This window comes from Dermacentor variabilis, unplaced genomic scaffold, assembly GCF_050947875.1.
Source record: "Dermacentor variabilis isolate Ectoservices unplaced genomic scaffold, ASM5094787v1 scaffold_12, whole genome shotgun sequence".
In the NCBI taxonomy this organism is placed as follows: Eukaryota; Metazoa; Arthropoda; class Arachnida; order Ixodida; family Ixodidae; genus Dermacentor; species Dermacentor variabilis.
In genome coordinates, this window is record NW_027460280.1 from 15,974,575 (window position 1) to 15,994,465 (window position 19,891).

A 19,891-nucleotide genomic window follows, 5' to 3' on the forward strand; every position below is an offset into this window, starting at 1 on the left:
CGCGTGACGCGAATGGTGTAGAACTTTGTGGAAGGCACGCGGGTCCGAACGATTAGTCTGGAACATTCGACGACTGCTGTATAAAAGCGGATGCGCTTGACCCGCTGATCAGATTTTCGACGATCGCCGACCGTGTTCGCCGCTATCGTTGTGCTATAAGTGCAGCCTGTTTTTGAGGGCACAGGTTCGCCCAATAAAAGTTAGTTTTGTCTTTCACAGTATTTGCTACTGTGTTCTTCAACGTCACCACCACGTGACATCTGGTGGAGGTGCTTTTCGTTCATGTACCGGACGCCCCCGACAAGCCGTGATCGAAGCCCGGACCGCAAAGAGAACACGAACGTAGTCCCGGAGCATCGAGCAAGCCACCGTCTTCAACAGCTGCCCCCGGAGCACGGACTTCTACCTGAGAAGACCAAGAAGATTGTAGCCAAAACCCCAATGGCAACCCCGGCGTCCCCATCGTGCTGCAGCAGCCCAGGGAACCTCCGACGTTGCGCGGATCAACATTCGAGGACCCGGAAACCTGGCTCGAGACGTATGAGAGGGTCGCTGCATTTAACGGCTGGACCAGCGACGACAAACTGCGACATGTCTTCTTCGCATTGGAAGACACTGCTAGGACGTGGTTCGAGAATCGAGAAGCCACCTTAACGACGTGGGACCTGTTCCGAAGCGGCTTCTTGCAAACATTCACAAGCCTGGTGCGAAAAGAGCGAGCCCAAGCTCTACTAGAAACCAGAGCGCAGCTGCCAAATGAGACGATCGCGATCTTCACGGAGGAGATGGCATGCCGACCCGGAAATGTCGGAGGAGAAAAAAGTCCGCTTCATGATGCGGGGCGTCAAGCAAGAACTTTTCGCCGGACTTATTCGTAACCCACCGAAGACTGTGGCTGAGTTTTCTGCGGAGGCATCGATGATCGAGAAAACTCTGGAGATGCGCACCCGGCAATATAACCGCCAGGGGCTCGCGCCGCAGTACGCCATCCAAGGACTGGGTTCGGACGACCTTCAAGAGACCATCAGGGCCATTGTGCGCGAAGAACTGCGCAAGGTCCTGCCTTCGTCGCAGCCTCAAGTGGCCTCGATCGCCGACATCGTGAAAGATGAGGTTCAGCGATCGCTTGGGGTTCCTGAGGTGCAACCTCAATTACCGCAGCCCCAGCCAGAAGCGATGACCTACGCCGCCGTCGCACGCCGTCAAGGCCCCCCTCCGCGACCGCGCCAGGGTCCTGTAACGCCGCAATTCCGTCGTCCGCCGCCGCCGCCGCCGCCAGCACGCCCACCCGTCGCCCAGCGCACCTACGCGAGGAAGACGGACATTTGGCGAGCCCCCGACCACCGCCCGCTCTGCTATCACTGCGGAGAAGCCGGCGATGTGTACCGCCGATGCCCATACCGCGACATGGGACTGAGAGGGTTCGCCGTCAACGCGCCGCGTCCACAGCGTGGGGAGCGCCCACGTGACATCGCCGATTACCTAGCCGCCACTCAGTGGAACTCTGGACGACCGTCCCGTTCGCCGTCACCAGGCCGCTACCTGTCGCCGTAGCGCCGTCCATACACTGGCCCAGCCCGGGGCCGGTCGGTAAGCCCATATCCAGAAAACTAAAAGCAGCAACCGATGGAGGTGCGGTTGCTGTTCGTCGAACTGACGAAGATTCTCCGCCGCCGACGAAGACACCGAAGAAATTACCTCGACGACATAACGACGCGCCGCCGTCCCGACGAAGTGTGAAAGCAAAGAATACGACGACGAAAGACGACCTGACGACGTCCCATACCAGCCACAGGTCAACGCGACACAGCCGTGATCCGACGCCAAGACCTAACTGTAACGCAAGGCAAAGAACCACCGACCTCGACGTGCTTCTTGACGGCCACGCAGTCACCGCGTTAGTCGACACAGGGGCCGATTACTCCATCATGAGTGGACACATCGCCGCCCAGTTGAAGAAGGTTAAGACTGCATGGGAAGGCCCTCAAATTCGGACCGCTGGAGGACACCTCATTACGCCGACTGGAATCTGCACGGCAAGAATTACCGTTCATGACCGGACTTACCCTGCCACCTTCGTTATCCTCCAACAGTGTTCACGAGAAGTCATTCTCGGCATGGACTTCCTGGACCAACACGGCGCAATCATCGACCTGAACTCGAAGTCGATAACGCTATCGGAAGGTCGAGCGATACCGCCGGAGAGCTCTCGTAGTCACTATGCCTTAAGCGTCCTCGAAAGTCAAGTCAGCATCCCGCCTCGCTCCAGCATTGTCATTTTCATCGGCACCAAAACACCTGCCGACGTAGACGGCGTCATCGAGGCTGACCGGCGTCTACCGTTAGACCGTGAAATTTGCGTCGCAAGAGGGATCGCTCGACTGCACGAAGGAAAAACTAAAGTGTTGCTGACAAATTTCAGCCAGGAGTTCAAACACATCAACGCGGGCACTACGATCGCGTACATCGAGGAAATTCTGGAAACCAGTAATGCGTTTGTTCTTTCCGGTTCTGCCGCATCTACCCCGACGACCATGGTTCCCGAACCAGACTACATTAATCCAAGTCTCCCCATGAGCAAGCAGCAAAAGCTCAGAAGTCTTCTCCGACGATACAAGGACTGCTTTTCGACTTCATCGAAGATTCGACAAACACCAGTTGCAAAGCATCGCATAATAACCGAAGAGTGCGCTCAACCACTCCGCCAGAGCCCCTACCGAGTTTCGACGCGAGAACGTGAAGCCATTAGGCAATAAGTCGACGAAATGCTCCGCGACGACATCATCCAGCCGTCGAAAAGCCCGTGGGCATCTCCTGTTGTCCTGGTGAAGAAAAAGGACGGAACCCTACGTTCCTGCGTCGATTATCGTCGTCTGAACAAGATCACGAAGAAGGACGTATACCCCCTCCCACGAATAGACGACGCATTGGATCGGCTCTGCAACGCTAAATACTTCTCGTCGATGGACCTCAAGTCTGGCTACTGGCAAATAGAAGTCGACGAAAGAGATCGCGAAAAGACCGCCTTCATCACCCCAGATGGCCTCTACGAGTTCAAGGTTATGCCATTCGGACTGTGCTCGGTGCCTGCAACGTTCCAGCGCGTCATGGACACGGTTTTAGCAGGATTGAAGTTGCAGACCTGTCTCGTATACTTGGATGACGTCGTCGTCTTCGCCGGAAATTTTGACGATCACCTTAGGCGGCTTGCAACAGTACTAGAGGCCATCAAATCATCAGGGCTCACTCTGAAGCCAGAAAAGTGCCGCTTCGCTTACGACGAGCTTCTGTTCCTAGGCCACGTCATCAGCAAATCTGGAGTACGCCCCGACCCGCAGAAAACAGCTGCCATCGCAAAGTTCCCGCAGCCCATCGACAAGAAGGCAGTGCGTAGATTCCTTGGCATGTGTGCCTACTACAGACGCTTCGTCAAGGACTTTTCACGCATCGCTGAGCCGCTAACGCATTTAACCAAATCTGATGTCGAGTTCAAATGGCAAACGCCGCAGGCCGACGCATTTCAAGAACTAAAACGACGCATGCAGTCACTGCCGGTACTGGCACATTTCGACGAAGACCCCGATACCGAAATCCACACTGACGCCAGTAGCCTAGGCCTCGCTGCCGTCCTAGTCCAGAAGAAAGACGGACATGAACGGGTGATATCTTATGCTAGCCGGTCGCTGTCAAAAGCGGAAGGCAATTATTTTACCACTGAAAAGGAATGCCTCGCCATCATTTGGGCTGCAGCAAAATTCCGCCCTTACCTATATGGCAGGCCATTCAATGTCGTCAGCGACCATCACGCGTTGTGTTGGCTAGCTAACTTAAAGGACCCTTCAGGACGGCTGGCGAGGTGGAGCCTCAGACTACAAGAATATGACGTCACGGTAATCTACAAATCCGGACGAAAACACTCAGACGCCGACTGCCTATCACGCGCCCCCATCGATCCCCCGCCGGAAGACGACGAGGATGAAGACGCGTTCCTCGGAATAATAAGTGCAGAAGACTTCACTAAACAGCAACGAGCAGACCCTGAGCTAAAAGGTCTCGTCGAGTATTTGGAAGGGAACACCGACGTAGTACCAGGTGCATTTAAGCGCGGATTGTCTTCGTTAACATTACAAAACAACCTGCTCGTAAAGAAGAACTTCTCACCAGTCCGCGCCAGCTACCTTCTTTTTGTTCCGTCAGCGCTGCGTCCAGAAATACTGTACGTCCTACATGACGATCCGATCGCTGGGCACCTCAGATTCTCCCGAACGCTGTCAAGGGTACAGGAAAGGTATTACTGGCCGCGTCTGACCGCCGACGTCGCTCGTTACGTCAAGACATGCCGAGACTGTCAGCGACGCAAGACACCACCGACAAGGCCAGCAGGATTACTACAGCCGATCAAACCTCCTTGCCGACCATTTCAGCAGATCGGGATGAATTTGTTGGGACCGTTTTCGGCGTCAACATCCGGAAATAAGTGGATCGTCGTGGCGACGGACTATCTCACCCGCTTTGCTGAAACTAAAGCTCTACCGAAAGGCAGCGCAGCCGAAGTGGCGAAATTTTTCGTCGAGAACATTCTGCTGCGACATTGTGCCCCAGAAGTCCTCATCGCCGACAAAGGAACAGCGTTTACAGCAGAGCTCACCCAAGCCATTCTGCAGTACAGCCATACAAGCCACAGGAGGACAACTGCCTATCACCCGCAGACGAATGGTCTCACGGAGCGCCTTGTTTGGATCCCACCGATGGCATCGGTTGTTGGGAACTCGGCGCTGACGCCCGTGGTTGTACCTGGGTCGCAAGCCCCAAGGGTAGCGTTGGCCTGGCGGCCTGGGGTACAACTGGAAGCATCCGAAGGTCCCGGAAAAGCATGAGTCGACTGGTAACAACAAAACAACTTGTTTATTTTAACATCGCAAAGAGTTGGCGGTCAGGTTGACCGAAGTAGAGAGACGGGAGTGCACTTTACTCAACAGAAGAAATCGGAGCCCTCCTTTTGGCGTCCGGGGGCAGCTGTTTTTATACTCTCGCAGTTGAGGGCAAGAAGGAACCCCTCAATAGACGAGCACGTGATTGTACAATGGGCTAAGGTGACGCACACTGCCGCCGGTCGGGCACAAAGACTGGAAGGAGAGGGTGACCCCCTGCTGTCGCATCGCCTGGTTCGGGCACAATGACTGGAAGGAGAGGGTGACCCCTGCTGTCGCATCGCCTGGTTCGGGCACAATGACTGGAAGGAGAGGGTGACCCCTGCTGTCGCATCGCCTGGTTCGGGCACAATGACTGGAAGGAGAGGGTGACCCCTGCTGTCGCATCGCCTGGTTCGGGCACAATGGCACATACACTCACACACGCACATGAAGACACGTGGCATCGGAACATGCCTGGAAACGCCTGGAAACGCCTGGCGGGGAGCGTTGCGGCGACGCCGAACGGGCCAAAATGTCTGCCGCCCCGCCGCAGTCGCGCCGGCAAAACCGCGTGTCGCAGGCGAAACGCAACAGACCGCCCCGCGGGGGGAAGGAGATCCCGATGGACAGGGGACTGCATCCGCTGTCCGGAGGGATGTCGCTCGATGATGCTCATAACCGAAGTCGGGCGTCCCTCGACGTTTCTTGAGCGCAGCGCACAGAGAAGGCCTCGTTTTCTCGTTCAGGTTCGCACGGGACACTGCAAAGTGACTTCGGGAGAGTTCACATTTTTGTTCTCGTTCCCGGCAAGCGTTAGAACTACGCTGAAACTCAACCGCTCAGTCAGCAAGCACGGCACAACCCTCACTAAGCCCTGCCAGGCTCTTTCCCCTTTTTATACCACTGCCTAATTCCTTACAGAAGTCTAGCATCACTCAGAACGCGTCCACAAATTGGAAAATTGCACTAGAAAGCATATCATCACTTTGAAACACTAAACAAAAGCAATATGTTAAAAAAAATCCTGCCTCAGGAAGAAAAACATCAGTAACCAACAATTTTGAGGCTGATTCGTACGTTAGGGGCTTCGACTTAAGCCATCGGCGTTACCGTTGAGACTCCCCTTTTTGTAACGCACCTCAAAGGAATATTGTTGTAAAGCGAGGCTCCAGCGCAGGAGGCGGCCATTTTTGGGAGAGATGGTCTGCAGCCATTGGAGAGGGCAGTGATCCGTCTCAATGATAAACCTCGAGCCGGCTAGATAGCATGACAATTTCTGAACGGCCCACACGAGACATGCACACTCTTTCTCGGTGGCGCTATACGCCTGCTCACGACTGGTCAGCTTACGACTAGCATACAGGACGGGGTGTTCTACATCTCCATTTTCCCGTTGGCACAGTACAACGCCCATGCCTCGCTCACTAGCATCGCACTGAACAACGAACCCTTTTGTATAGTCTGGCGATCGTAGCACAGGCTGGTTTGTTAGGGCACTCTTTAGGGCGCTAAAAGCTCTTTCCTTTGTCTCGTCCCAGACGACTGTTTGAGGCTCTGACTTTCTTAGAGCATCCGTCAGGGGAGCCGCGATATCAGAGTACCTGGGGATGTACCTCTGATAGTAGCCGGCGACACCTAAGAACGACCGAATATCGGTCTTTGTGCGCGGTTGCGGAAAGTCTCGCACAGCGGCCACTTTTATTTCAGAGGGGCGGCGACGACCCTGACCAATCACGTGACCGAGGTAGACAACCTCGGCCTGTGCTAACTGGCACTTAGGAGCCTTTACTGTCAAGCCCGCTTCGCGCAGGCGGGTTAGCACTGCCCGCAAGTGTGCCATATGCTCAGACCAGGATGCGGAGAATATCGCTACGTCGTCTAGATACGGTAAAGCGAATTCTTGCTGTCCCCGCAACACTTTATCCATGAGGCTTGAAAAACAGTATGGCGCGTTCTTTAAACCAAAACTCAACACTTTAGGACGGAATGTTCCCATTGGTGAAATGAACGCCGCATACCTACTAGCCTCTTCTGTGAGTGGAACCTGCCAATAACCCCTGACAAGATCTAGGGTGGAAATAAACTGAGCGCTACTAACTTTCTCAAGGCGCTCCTCGATGTTAGGGATCGGATAAATTTGATCCTTAGTGATGGAATTAAGCCTGCGGTAGTCGACGCAAGGACGAGGTTCCTTGCCCGGTACCTCAACTAAAATCAAAGGGGAGGTATAATCACTCTCACCTGCCTCAATAACACCGAGCTGTAGCATTTTCTTTACCTCAGCCTCCATAATATCGCTCTGGCGGGGTGACACCCGATACGCCTTGGATCGTACTGGCTCTGGGGAGGTAAGTTCTATATCATGAGTAAGTACAGAAGTCCTACCAGGCCTCTCAGAGAACAGACCTTGAAACTCTTGTAATAGCTGGTGTAGTTCGGTTTTCTGCTCAGGCGACAGCGGTGCTTTACTGATAAGGTCACTAATGACTTGACCGGTGCCTTCCCTGTTCGTCACTGAGCCTAGTCCCGGAAGCTCGACCGGAAGCTCTTCAGGAACGTTTACCATCATGCACACCACTGCTTCCCTTTGTCTATAAGGTTTGAGCAGATTACAGTGGTAAACTTGCTGTGCTTTCCGCTTTCCTGGCAGACTTACCACGTAGTTAACGTCCGACAGTTTCTGAACAATTCGTGCTGGGCCCTCCCACTGCACGTCTAGTTTGTTGTTTAGCGATGTGCGCAATATCATGACCTCATCGCCCACCTCAAAACGACGGGCCCTGGCTGTCCGATCATAATAAACCTTGGCCCTCTGCTGGGCCTTTGTCATTGCTTCACCTGACAACTCCTGTGCCCTTCTTAAGCGTTCGAGGAGCTTAAGTACGTACTCCACCACGACTGGGTCGTCGCCCCTACCTTCCCACGATTCTCGAAGCATGCGAAGCGGAGACCGAAGCGAGCGACCGTACACCAGTTCAGCTGGCGAAAACCCCGTAGCTGCATGCGGCGCGGTTCTTAACGCAAACATCACCCCAGGCAGACACAGCTCCCAGTCAGTTTGATGTTCAAAACACAAGGCTCTCAACACGCGCTTCATGACGGAGTGGAGCTTCTCAACGGAATTCGACTGTGGGTGGTACACTGAGCTGTGTAGCAGCTTTACCCCACACCTTTCGAGAAAAGTTGTCGTCAAAGCGCTAGTAAACACTGTGCCCTGATCTGATTGGATTTCCGCAGGAAACCCAACTCGCGCAAATATGGACAGTAGTGCATTGACTATCTCAACTGAGCTGAGTTCTTTAAGCGGCACTGCTTCAGGGAACTTTGTCGCTGGGCAGATCACAGTCAAAATGTGTCTGTACCCCGTGGCTGTTACCGGCAGAGGTCCCACTGTATCAATAACGAGCCGTCTAAAAGGCTCCGTAATGATAGGTACCAATTTCAACGGCGCCCTCGATTTGTCCCCTGGTTTGCCCACCCGCTGACAGGTGTCACATGACCTCACGAAGTGGTCTGCGTCCCGAAAACACCCTGGCCAATAGTACTCTTGCAAGAGACGGTCCTTAGTTTTCTTAACTCCTAGGTGTCCGGACCACGAACCCCCGTGTGACAAGCGCAACAGATCCTGACGATAGCATTGAGGCACGATCAGCTGATCGAACTCCACTCCTCGGCGGTCTAGATACTTCCGGTACAGGACTCCACCTCTTTCCACAAAACGCGCAGTTTTCCTGGCGATACCTTCTTTGACATTGCAGCGTATGTTTTCTAGGCTACCATCCTTCTTTTGCTCGGCTATCAAAGCCGACCGGCTGACTTTTAGCAACCTATCAAGTCCGTCTGACGTAGGCGCGATGAGCAAATCAGTAGATAGCTCTTCTAACTTTCCCGTGTCGGGCGTTTCCTCTCCAGTATCTGGCGCCTTTAACGTTACAGACTCAAGTTTATTCAGTTCGGGCGTGCTCTGAATATCAGCTTGCTGCGCCTCTGACCCTTTTTCGTTGTTTGATAACGTCGGCCCCGCAACTACCGCCTTTGCAGCGAGCTCCCGAACCTTCGATCTGGTTAAGGCCTGAACACTAGCTTCACCAAACAAAAGCCCCTTCTCGCGCAGGAGGTGATCGGACCTGTTTGAAAATAGGTACGGGTACTGGGGGGGCAGCATAGATGACACTGCCGCCTCCGTCTCAAGCGCTCCGAAAGGTCCTTCAATAAGCACTTTTGCTACCGGCAGACACACGCTATGAGCTTCCACGGCTTGCTTGATCCATGCGCACTCGCCCGTGAACATATGGGGTTCTACATAAGACGGGTGAACTACATCCATCGTAGCTGCGGAATCGCGAAGCACTCGGCACTCTTTCCCGTTCACGAGGAGGTCTCGCATGTAAGGCTCGAGAAGCTTCATGTTCTCGTCAGTGCTGCCTATTGAAAAAAACACAACTTTTGGTGTTGTTTCCGGACACTGCGCCGAAAAGTGACCCGGCTTCTGGCACGTATAACAAACGCGCGCTTGCCTCATCTCGAACCGCTTTCTGCGTTCGGCTTCGGCTGCCGCCGTCTCCTTAGGTTCGGTCGCACTGCTTCCACTCGCATCCGCACTACGCGTGTTCCCCTTTGCTCTCATGGGTGTGAACTTCGGCCTCTCAAACTTCGAGCCAAATTCACACTTTTGACCGTCCTTAGCTCCGCGAGCCCGACGCGTCACAAACTCCTCGGCTAGCTCAGCGGCTTTAGCCACCGTACAAACGTCTGGCCTATCCAAGACCCAGTATCGCACGTTCTCCGGTAACCGACTATAAAACTGTTCTAGCCCAAAACACTGCAGAACTTTATCGTGGTCACCAAACGCTTTCTCTTCTTTGAGCCACTCCTGCATGTTTGACATGAGCCTATACGCAAACTCTGTATATGACTCACTTCTGCCTTTCTCATTTTCCCGAAACTTCCGACGGAACGCCTCCGCAGACAGCCGGTACTTTTTTAGCAGACTCGATTTTACTTTGTCGAAATCCTCTGCCTCCTCTCTATCCAAGCGAGCGACTACGTCGGCCGCCTCGCCGGGTAACAAAGTGAGCAAGCGCTGTGGCCACGTTTCCCGAGAGAACCCCTGCTTCTCGCACGTTCGCTCAAAGTTAACCAGGAACAAACCAATGTCCTCTCCAAGCTTAAACGGCCGCATCAGGTCAGTCATTTTGAACAATACGCGTTCTCCTGCACCGTGTGCCTGACTTCCATTACGAGCGCGTTCCATCTCTACCTCAAGACGCTTCATTTCCAAAGCGTGTTGACGGTCACGCTCTTGTTGCTCTCGCTCTTTCTGTTCTTTACGTTCACGCTCTTCTTTTTCTTTCTGTTCTTTACGTTCACGCTCTTCTCTTTTTGCAGTCTCCCTTTCCTCAATGGTCTCAAGGCATTCCGACAGCTCGTCATCCTCAGCTTCTAACTCAAGAATAGCCTTTAGCAGTTCCGGTTTTCTGAGTTTGTCTGAGACATCCAGACCCAACTCTCTTGCAAGCTCCAACAATTTCGGTTTGCGCAACGACTTCAAATCCATGGCTGCTCTGAATGCTGCTTTCTCTACTGCTTACTATTGTCTTGCCGCAAACTAACCCGGCAGCAACGACAACCACAATTACCAGCTCTGTTTCTGACACTAACAAAAGCCTGGCAAAGCTCAGAAGAAGAAAGTCCCGCACTCACCAAACCTCGCAGGCAGGAATTCCGCGCAGTCGTTCCGCTGCAGGCAACCAGTCGTCACACAGGGCTCGTTGCACTGCTCCCGGATCGTCGTTGAGCTGCTCAGCATACAGTCAACTGCATCTCTTCGCTGCTGGCCTCCGTTGTCGCGATCTCACCGCTGGCAGACAGTTGTTTGAAGTCGGAGGCGATCTCACCGCTGCCAACCAGATGTTTGGATCCCACCGATGGCATCGGTTGTTGGGAACTCGGCGCTGACGCCCGTGGTTGTACCTGGGTCGCAAGCCCCAAGGGTAGCGTTGGCCTGGCGGCCTGGGGTACAACTGGAAGCATCCGAAGGTCCCGGCAAAGCATGAGTCGACTGGTAACAACAAAACGACTTGTTTATTTTAACATCGCAAAGAGTTGGCGGTCAGGTTGACCGAAGTAGAGAGACGGGAGTGCACTTTACTCAACAGAAGAAATCGGAGCCCTCCTTTTGGCGTCCGGGGGCAGCTGTTTTTATACTCTCGCAGTTGAGGGCAAGAAGGAACCCCTCAATAGACGAGCACGTGATTGTACAATGGGCTAAGGTGACGCACACTGCCGCCGGTCGGGCACAAAGACTGGAAGGAGAGGGTGACCCCCTGCTGTCGCATCGCCTGGTTCGGGCACAATGACTGGAAGGAGAGGGTGACCCCTGCTGTCGCATCGCCTGGTTCGGGCACAATGACTGGAAGGAGAGGGTGACCCCTGCTGTCGCATCGCCTGGTTCGGGCACAATGACTGGAAGGAGAGGGTGACCCCTGCTGTCGCATCGCCTGGTTCGGGCACAATGGCACATACACTCACACACGCACATGAAGACACGTGGCATCGGAACATGCCTGGAAACGCCTGGAAACGCCTGGCGGGGAGCGTTGCGGCGACGCCGAACGGGCCAAAATGTCTGCCGCCCCGCCGCAGTCGCGCCGGCAAAACCGCGTGTCGCAGGCGAAACGCAACAGCCTGAACAAGACCATCGCCGATATGCTAGCATCGTACGTCGACGTCGAGCACAAGACGTGGGACGCGGTCCTGCCGTACGTAACGTTTGCTTACAACACGGCGGTGCAAGAAACAACACAGATCACTCCGTTTAAGCTGGTTTACGGCAGGAACCCGACGACGACGCTCGACGCCATGCTGCCGCACGTCATCGACGAAGATAATCTTGACGTCGCGACCGTTCTCCAGCGCGCCGAAGAAGCCCGACAACTCGCCCGCCTACGGATGAAGAACCAGCAGCGTACCGACAGCCGACACTACAACCTCCGACGACGCTTCGTCGAGTACCGGCCCGATGACCGTGTTTGGGTTTGGACCGCTATACGCCGACGGGGACTGAGCGAGAAGCTTTTGCGTCGCTATTTCGGACCGTACAAGATCATCCGACGTATTGGCGCACTGGACTATGAGGTCGTGCCAGACGGCATTTCGCTGTCACAGCGGCGCCGCTCACGACCTGAAATTGTCCACGTTGTGCGACTCAAGCCGTACTACCAGCGTTGATGAACTTTGGGACTTCGCGTAACTGACCTTTGGACTTTGTTTCTTTTTGTTGTTTTGTTACTTACGTTTAATAAGTGTCCTTTTGTGTTTCGCTCTCTTATATTTGTAGCATCGGGACGACGCTCTTTAAGAGGGGGGTATGGGCACGTGTACTTATCTTTATCGGGCGACCACGTTTCGCCGCCTAAAGGCCAGAATACATGGAGCGAATATGCGACGAATAGTCGGCGTTCGACGCCCGGCGGCGTACGCGCGACGCGCGGCGGCGAAGAAAACGTCGTTCGCCGCCGATCCAGCTGGCGCAGAAAAGTTCGTCGGGCGGCGACGATACCGGAAGCGGCAAACGAGCGGCGCCCCAAAGCGAGCCAATCAGGTCTCACTATCCGCCCCGACTTCCGGCTAGGCTTCCCCGCTTGTCCGTGTATCCCGATCCCGCTCTATCGTTCACGCCGGTCTCCCGCTTTTCGTATTCATGGCATCCAAAGCGGTTAATAAGTTAATAACAGCCATGGTTAGACAAGCTCACGTGCGCTACTATCGGGTCTGCTTGCTTCGGCCGCGCGCGCGTTGAGCCACAGGACAGAGCCGCGGAGTTAGAAAGGCCAAAGTTGTTTACCCGCCCAGTGTTGCCACAACACATAGCATCGCCGCTTTCTTTAAATTATATCGGCACATAAGTGTCTCAAACACATAAAAAACATTAGAAATCATTTCTAAACAAAATTTTACGCGTTTTTAGAGTGTTCCGCAATTCAAAAGCGATCATAGTTGTCGTTAAAGTTCTTTTTTTTTGTTTCATGTGTTTCACTACAGCGCATTTGCCTCGTCTATATTTGAAGTAGTGGCTTAGCGCTAATTAAACTGCCTAGCCACACCGATAACAACGCAGCGACTCACCGGCGGCGGCCGCCGTGCCTTCGCTCCATGTAGCGCAGCCCGACGAACATACGGCGTCGCGGCGTGGCAGATTCCCTGCCGCCCGAACTTCGTCGTGAAAAAACGCTCCATGTATTCTGGCCTTTAGAAATGTAATCGCACAGCGCGGGACGCGCCTGCACGTATCCGAAGTTTCTGGAAAGTTATCGATGCTTCTATCCGGCTGTCTGTTGTCGCCGAACGTTGTGTTATCTGATTTCATCGCGTGACGCGAATGGTGTAGAACTTTGTGGAAGGCACGCGGGTCCGAACGATTAGTCTGGAACATTCGACGACTGCTGTATAAAAGCGGACCCGCTTGACCCACTGATAAGATTTTCGACGATCGCCGACCGTGTTCGCGTCTATCGTTGTGCTATAAGTGCAGCCTGTTTTTGAGGGCACAGGTTCGCACAATAAAAGTTAGTTTTGTCTTTCACAGTATTTGCTACTGTGTTCTTCAACGTCACCACCACGTGACAATACAAAGACTACACACTTATTTTAGAGCGCAGCTCTTTGGCGTCCGTTCCTGGGTTTCGCGTCGTCGTCGGCGTTGTCGTCGGCCTCGTAACCAGCTCCGCCCTCCTTTCATCCCCCCAGCGCTAGCAGCGACCGACTGATACCACTGGATGCCGCTGACGCCGCTAGAGAGTCAAGATAACGTGACTGCATAGAACACCGTCGCCGCGATGCAGAAAGAGGAGGAAAGGGTCCCCCCCCCCTGTTCTTGTGTGGCGGATAGGGTGCTCTTCAGTTGCCGACGCGCCGGTTATTTCACGTAGGCCCCGGCACGTCGACGAATACGTGACCACCTTCCCATGGCTAGACCTGGTTCTTAGCGCTGCGGAAGCGAGGGTATCATATTGTTTGTGTCGGCATCGGCGGCGTTGTCCCTGAAACCAACTCCGCAGCTGGGGTTGACTCACTATCGGCGTCAGCGGCATCAGTCAGTCGCTGCTATCTCTTCCCTCCTCCCTTTATCGTGTTGTCCGCTTGCTGCGCGCGCTTCTGCCCCCATCGTTTGCCGCTGGGTGTACACGCCGCCCCCCTCCCCCCTCTTCCTGCGAGTCTCCGGTTGTCAAAGCGCCGGCTCGAACTTAATTCCTTTCTTCGCTCCTCCTCCAATGCAACCCCTGTGCGGTGGCAATCAGAGAGCCAGATCGGTGGCGGCGGATCTGTATATGTGCACCGCCCGAGCCGAAATTGCCACTGCCGTTCGCCACTGCGAAATTATCTGCCAGTTCTTTCTGAGCCATGAGCGAGACGACCGATGGAAGTCCTCCGTCTGCTGCTGCTGCTGCTGCTGCTGCTGCTGCTGCTGCTGCTGCTAAACGAGCTGCCAGAGCAGAGGCCCAGCGCCGTCGCCGTCAGAATCCAGAGGTGCGTGCCGCCGAAGCAGAAGCTTACCTAGTGGAGTCTTTGTTAAAGGAATACGTGTGAAAAATAAAAAAAATTCTGTGATAGCGCATACATGTGTTGCTCGATTTCTTTGCCTCAATCTATCGAAAAGGTGAAACAGCTTATTTGCTGCGCTCAAATTTCGCATTAGGAAGTAACGTAATCGTCGGTAATTTTTTATCTACTTATTTGCAGCATACGCCTGCATCACCTTTGGGTCTAATGACACAAAGGTCAAGGCCAGCCTGGCGACCATGCTTGCCAAGGGGAAGTAGTGTAAATATTTAGTCTCTTTCCATAATAGCATAAGACATGTATTTTAAGAAATTCACCTATTATATCGCGCAATAAAAACAGTTAATTCAATGCCGGTGCATTTGTTTTCTTTCTTGCACTGCATGATTCAGCACTCAATTCTTTCTGTTTATGCAACATATGCGAGTGTACAGCTGGTTCAGGAGCACTATTAATCTACCAACATTAATGCATAAGTGCAGATTAAAAGCAGCAGGTGCACATGCATAACACATTCAAAGTTTTATTGCTACCATATGTAAATAAAAATGTAAACTATCTTGTAGATAGCAGATAGCTATGGAATTATGGCCTTATACACTCTTCGTAGACTTGTCTATAAAATGCTGTGTCTATAGATTAATGAAAATTCATGTTTGTTGACAAGTGTCTGCAGAATATCGTAGAAAAAAGTGTATAGGATTATATAGTTCTGTTTTTGTAGACTGAAGTCTATAGATAGTCTATAGACATTTGTCTATAGACATTATATGGACTTCAGTCTACAAAAGTAGAACTGTAAGCCTATACACTTGTTCATAGACATTCTGCAGACAACTGTCTAAAAACATGAATTTTAATTAATCCATAGACACTCTAAGACAGTCTATAGACAGACTTTTTATAGACTAGTCTATAAAAGATGTATGACCATAAGTCTATAGACAGTCTATAGACTCAGACTTTTTGTAGACTAGTCTATAAAAGTGTATATCGATAAGTCTGTAGACAGTCTATAGACTCAGACTTTTTATAGACCAGTCTATAAAAAGTGTATGGACATAAGTCTATAGACAGTCTATTGACTCAGACTTTTTATAGACTAGTCTATAAAAAGTGTATGGCCATAAGTCTATAGACAGTGTATAGACAGTCTATAGACTCAGACTTTTTATAGACTAGTCTATAAAAAGTGTATGGCCAAAGTCTATAGACAGTCTATAGACTCAGACTTTTTATAGACTAGTCCATAAAAAGTGTATGGCCATAAGCCTATAGACTGTCTATAGACTAGTCTAAAGAAATGTCTATAGACAGTCTATAGACTTACAAATGTCTATAGACTGTCTATGAACTTTCTATAAAAATTTTTGTAAGTGATAAACGGTGCCCTGTTGCTACTGGTAAATGTGGCCAGCGCAGTTACTATTGAAAGAGCTGAAAACAAGTACAGGTCACCTTATGCTTTGTCATTTAAAAACGCATACCTGATGGCTTTGTGAAGGTGACGCGTTAGTATTAAGTTAACAGGAAGCGCTCGCTAAGTGCGTGACTTATGTAAATCACTATGTACGCATTCATGCAATAAATAATGTCGAGAATTTTGGTTTCGAGTTTCTGTTTTTGGATGCATAGTATTTTCGTACAGTTTAAGTTTGACATGCGATCGCGCGTCAACATCGGACGATATGGCGCATCGCGTCTTTTGTGCCACCCAAGCCCCGAAGTGTTCTGGCATATACCTTCACGTGCAAGTAAACGAATGTATCTTCTTGTTCAGAACATCACGCGAGTAGACAGCTCTTGTGATGCATCACAATCGTTTGAGAAGCGTCACAGTAGAACATTTTTTTACAGTGAACATTATAGAACATTTTTTTACATTTTTTTACAGCGGAGTGGTGTTTTTATTTGCAGGTTTCCCTTCAGTAGGAAATTGCTGGACAGGCGGACCAGTGCACCGGAATTGTACGGGCGAATCCACAAGCAAGTTATAGAATCTGTTTAATTGTTGCACTTTGAAAAATCATGCATCTAAAAGGCCACAGCAGAAAAACAGCCTGATGCAGAGTATTTCACTGCCACGAAGCAATCAAGAGGCGAGTGCCTAATACGGACGAAATCGAGTGCATGAACCCATATACTAATAGCGTAGGCGTTTTATTAACTGTGCAATATTTTCAACACTTCCTTGCATGCCATTTCATGTGGCATATCTTTTATGGTCACAAATGTGTGCAGTGAATATATTTGCATGATGCACTGCGGGCCTGTGGTACCGTTCACTTGCACTTGATGCCGAGTCTTTTACATGTATCCATAAACTGCAGATCTGCACATCAGATCCCTACGAGCATTTTAAAAATTCAATTATTTTAGAAAACATGCACATATGCAATACTGACATAATCTCAAGTACCACTAAGCAGCTGGGACACATTTTTGTTGAGTATACTCGCAGGTAAAATAAGTAGATCGTGTGGACAGCTCCAGCTCATCTTCCTTAAATCAGTGTAAAACACTATAGGAAAAATTCAGTTTCGAGCTATGGCACTTGTCGCATAGATGTGGGGGGCCTTGCACCAATAGTGATATTTACCACTGCATTTAGAACTTGAAAGCTCATGCAGACAAGGATGATTCTTTATATTTTTGGCTACCACTTCAAATGCCTGCACCAAATGTTACAATGGTGTATGCAGCCATACTAAGGATCTCACAGCAACACCTGCAGGTAAAAAGCAAAAGCAGTCAAAGTGCTGGTGTATTCTGGACGCTATCTTTGAAAACTTTTAGGCAAGAACAATGGAAGAAGGAAACATAAGAAATACATTTATTTCCACAATTCCCCATTTGGGGGGGGGGGAATGGCCTTTTCTTTTTGCTTAGACAATGCCTACGCCTAGCCACAGCAGCTCTCTCATGCAGACCCCGCAAGCCAAGAGGCCGTGGAGGAAAATTCAGGTAAGAGGCAAGAAGGAATACACTGGTATTGGCACTTATCCAATTCCTTTCTTTTTCTTACGTTTAGGCAGCCAGCACACCTCGAACAGCCACCTTGACTGCGGGTGTGTCAGCAGATTCCTGTTGTACAAATGCTCATAAAAAACCTTCACTAAACTTGAACTTGATAATAAACTTGAAGGCAAATGGTACATTGATGCATTGCTTTATTGAACATTTAGTGTACGCATACAATATATGTTATACTTTGCGATGCTACAGAGCGTATTTTGAAGCTTCCCTCTATATTTTTCACTTTTATTTATGTATGTGTTGTGTGGCCCTCAATGCTGCAGTTCATATTGTAGCAGCTGCTTTGTCTGTGTATTGCAAACTGGATTAAGATTGTGATATGCACATGTGCAAAAGGCCTATACTTCTCTCCCATATACAAAATTAGGTTCTATGTAGTTTTCAGTATTACAATGAAAAATAAAAGTGAACAATCCTATCGTGGAATTGTGTTTACTACAGTAATTCCTATTACAGATTATGACAAGTTGACAACTTGAACTGGTCAATCCGTCATGGGAAGGAATTGTATGTATACATATAGAAAAAAAAGGGGTGTGTGTGTGTGTTTGTATGGGGGGTATAGGATTAGGGCGGTGCGAAAAAACGTACCTGCAGCGTCCCCTAGACCCATTCCTTTAAAGTACCGTAACAATGCGTATTATGCATAAAGTTCATACAACTAACTCTGATATTGCTACAAACGCCTGGCGACGCGAACTACATATGCCATGACTCGCATTCACGACGGCTCCGGATGCCCTCCATATCCTGGTTAAACGTGCTCACTGCACCGAGGCAAAAGAAAAATCATGGGCGCAGGTGCCTTTGAAGTATCTCGACCTTGCGAGGCGACGCTGCGAGTGCTAGGGGAACTGTCCGTGCGGTCCCTCCCTGGCACACACATACTTCGGCCGCCTCAACTTGCGTACTGTTCTGCTTCGAGCTTTGATCCCCCCACTGTCCCTTGGGTGCCCTGGAATTCCTGCGCCGCCTGCTTTATTATAATCTCAGGCGCTCTCTTGAGACTTCCGTTTGTCGGTTACATGTGCCCTACCAGCTGGATCAGTACTTGCAAAAAAAAAACGATCTATCGTCGCGACGAGAAAAGCACCCCGCAACGAAAAAAGCGTCCAGCGGCTTCTGCAACATACCGCGCCTGTGCGAAGAGAATTACGGAACGCCAATGAGTAATCTGACCTCGGCTTCGAGCTCCAAACTCTTGACCTCGTCGAGTGACACTCCTGCAACAGTCGTGACCGCTGAAAACCGCATACCGCCGGAAGCTTCAACAGGATCATCCTTTGGTTGCATTACTGCCACCGGCACGGCCAACATCGACCACACCGACACCATCCCGCAACACAATAAAGAACCAACTTATAAAGCCCAAACACAGGGCTGCACGCGCACCACATCACCAGACTACAAGCGATACGTCATGCTGCTACGCTGCTACGGTTGCCAGATTAAAACTGACTACTGTCACCAAGTCTAGAAGCGTCTCAGTAGCCGGCAACCGCGTAGCAACATGGCGTCGCTCTTGCGGTTCCTGATTTCAATGCATGGGCCCTATGGGTAGCTTGTCCTCTAGGTTCAGTATAGTAACTCTATGCCGTAGACGCTTCTCGAGCAAAAGTGGCGCTGATGCACGGCGCGAGGGCCCACGTGGTGCTAATTAGGCCAATAGCGACGCGGCGTCGGCCTCGGCAACAGCGCGCGAGGAGGCGGCATTCTTCAAAGCGTGGCACTACTTTACGAAGTTTAAGAGGTTTTAAGGCAAACTTAATTGCAGGGTGCCCATAGGACTTGCGTCATGCAGAAGCTTGGATAAAAAAAAAAACACCAAGTACTCAGCGTAGAAGAAAATTGGACATGATTCGTGCTATCGAACGTGGCACAAAGAAGTCGGCGCTGATGCACGGCGCGAGGGCCCACGTGGTGCTAATTAGGCCAATAGCGACGCGGCGTCGGCCTCGGCAACAGCGCGCGAGGAGGCGGCATTCTTCAAAGCGTGGCACTACTTTACGAAGTTTAAGGGGTTTTAAGGCAAACTTAATTGCAGGGTGCCCATAGGACTCGCGTCATGCAGAAGCTTGGATAAAAAAAAAACACCAAGTACTCAGCGTAGAAGAAAATTGGACATGATTCGTGCTATCGAACGTGGCACAAAGAAGTCGGCGCTGATGCACGGCGCGAGGGCCCACGTGGTGCTAATTAGGCCAATAGCGACGCGGCGTCGGCCTCGGCAACAGCGCGCGAGGAGGCGGCATTCTTCAAAGCGTGGCACTACTTTACGAAGTTTAAGGGGTTTTAAGGCAAACTTAATTGCAGGGTGCCCATAGGACTTGCGTCATGCAGAAGCTTGGATAAAAAAAAAACACCAAGTACTCAGCGTAGAA

General features: G+C 51.2%; 1 protein-coding gene across 1 annotated transcript in view; it reads left to right on the plus strand.

Annotated features, from left to right (window-relative positions):
• The window catches only part of Slimp (Seryl-tRNA synthetase-like insect mitochondrial protein), a 94,350-nt gene extending 76,528 nt beyond the window's left edge, over positions 1-17,822 (plus strand). Inside the window, exons 5-6 of the mRNA XM_075676696.1 lie at positions 16,392-17,438; positions 17,506-17,822. Of these exons, the coding sequence (XP_075532811.1) occupies positions 16,392-16,482 (91 nt within the window). The 3' untranslated portion in view covers positions 16,483-17,438; positions 17,506-17,822. The remainder of the gene's footprint in view (positions 1-16,391; positions 17,439-17,505) is intronic.
• Positions 17,823-19,891: the final 2,069 nt, after the last annotated feature.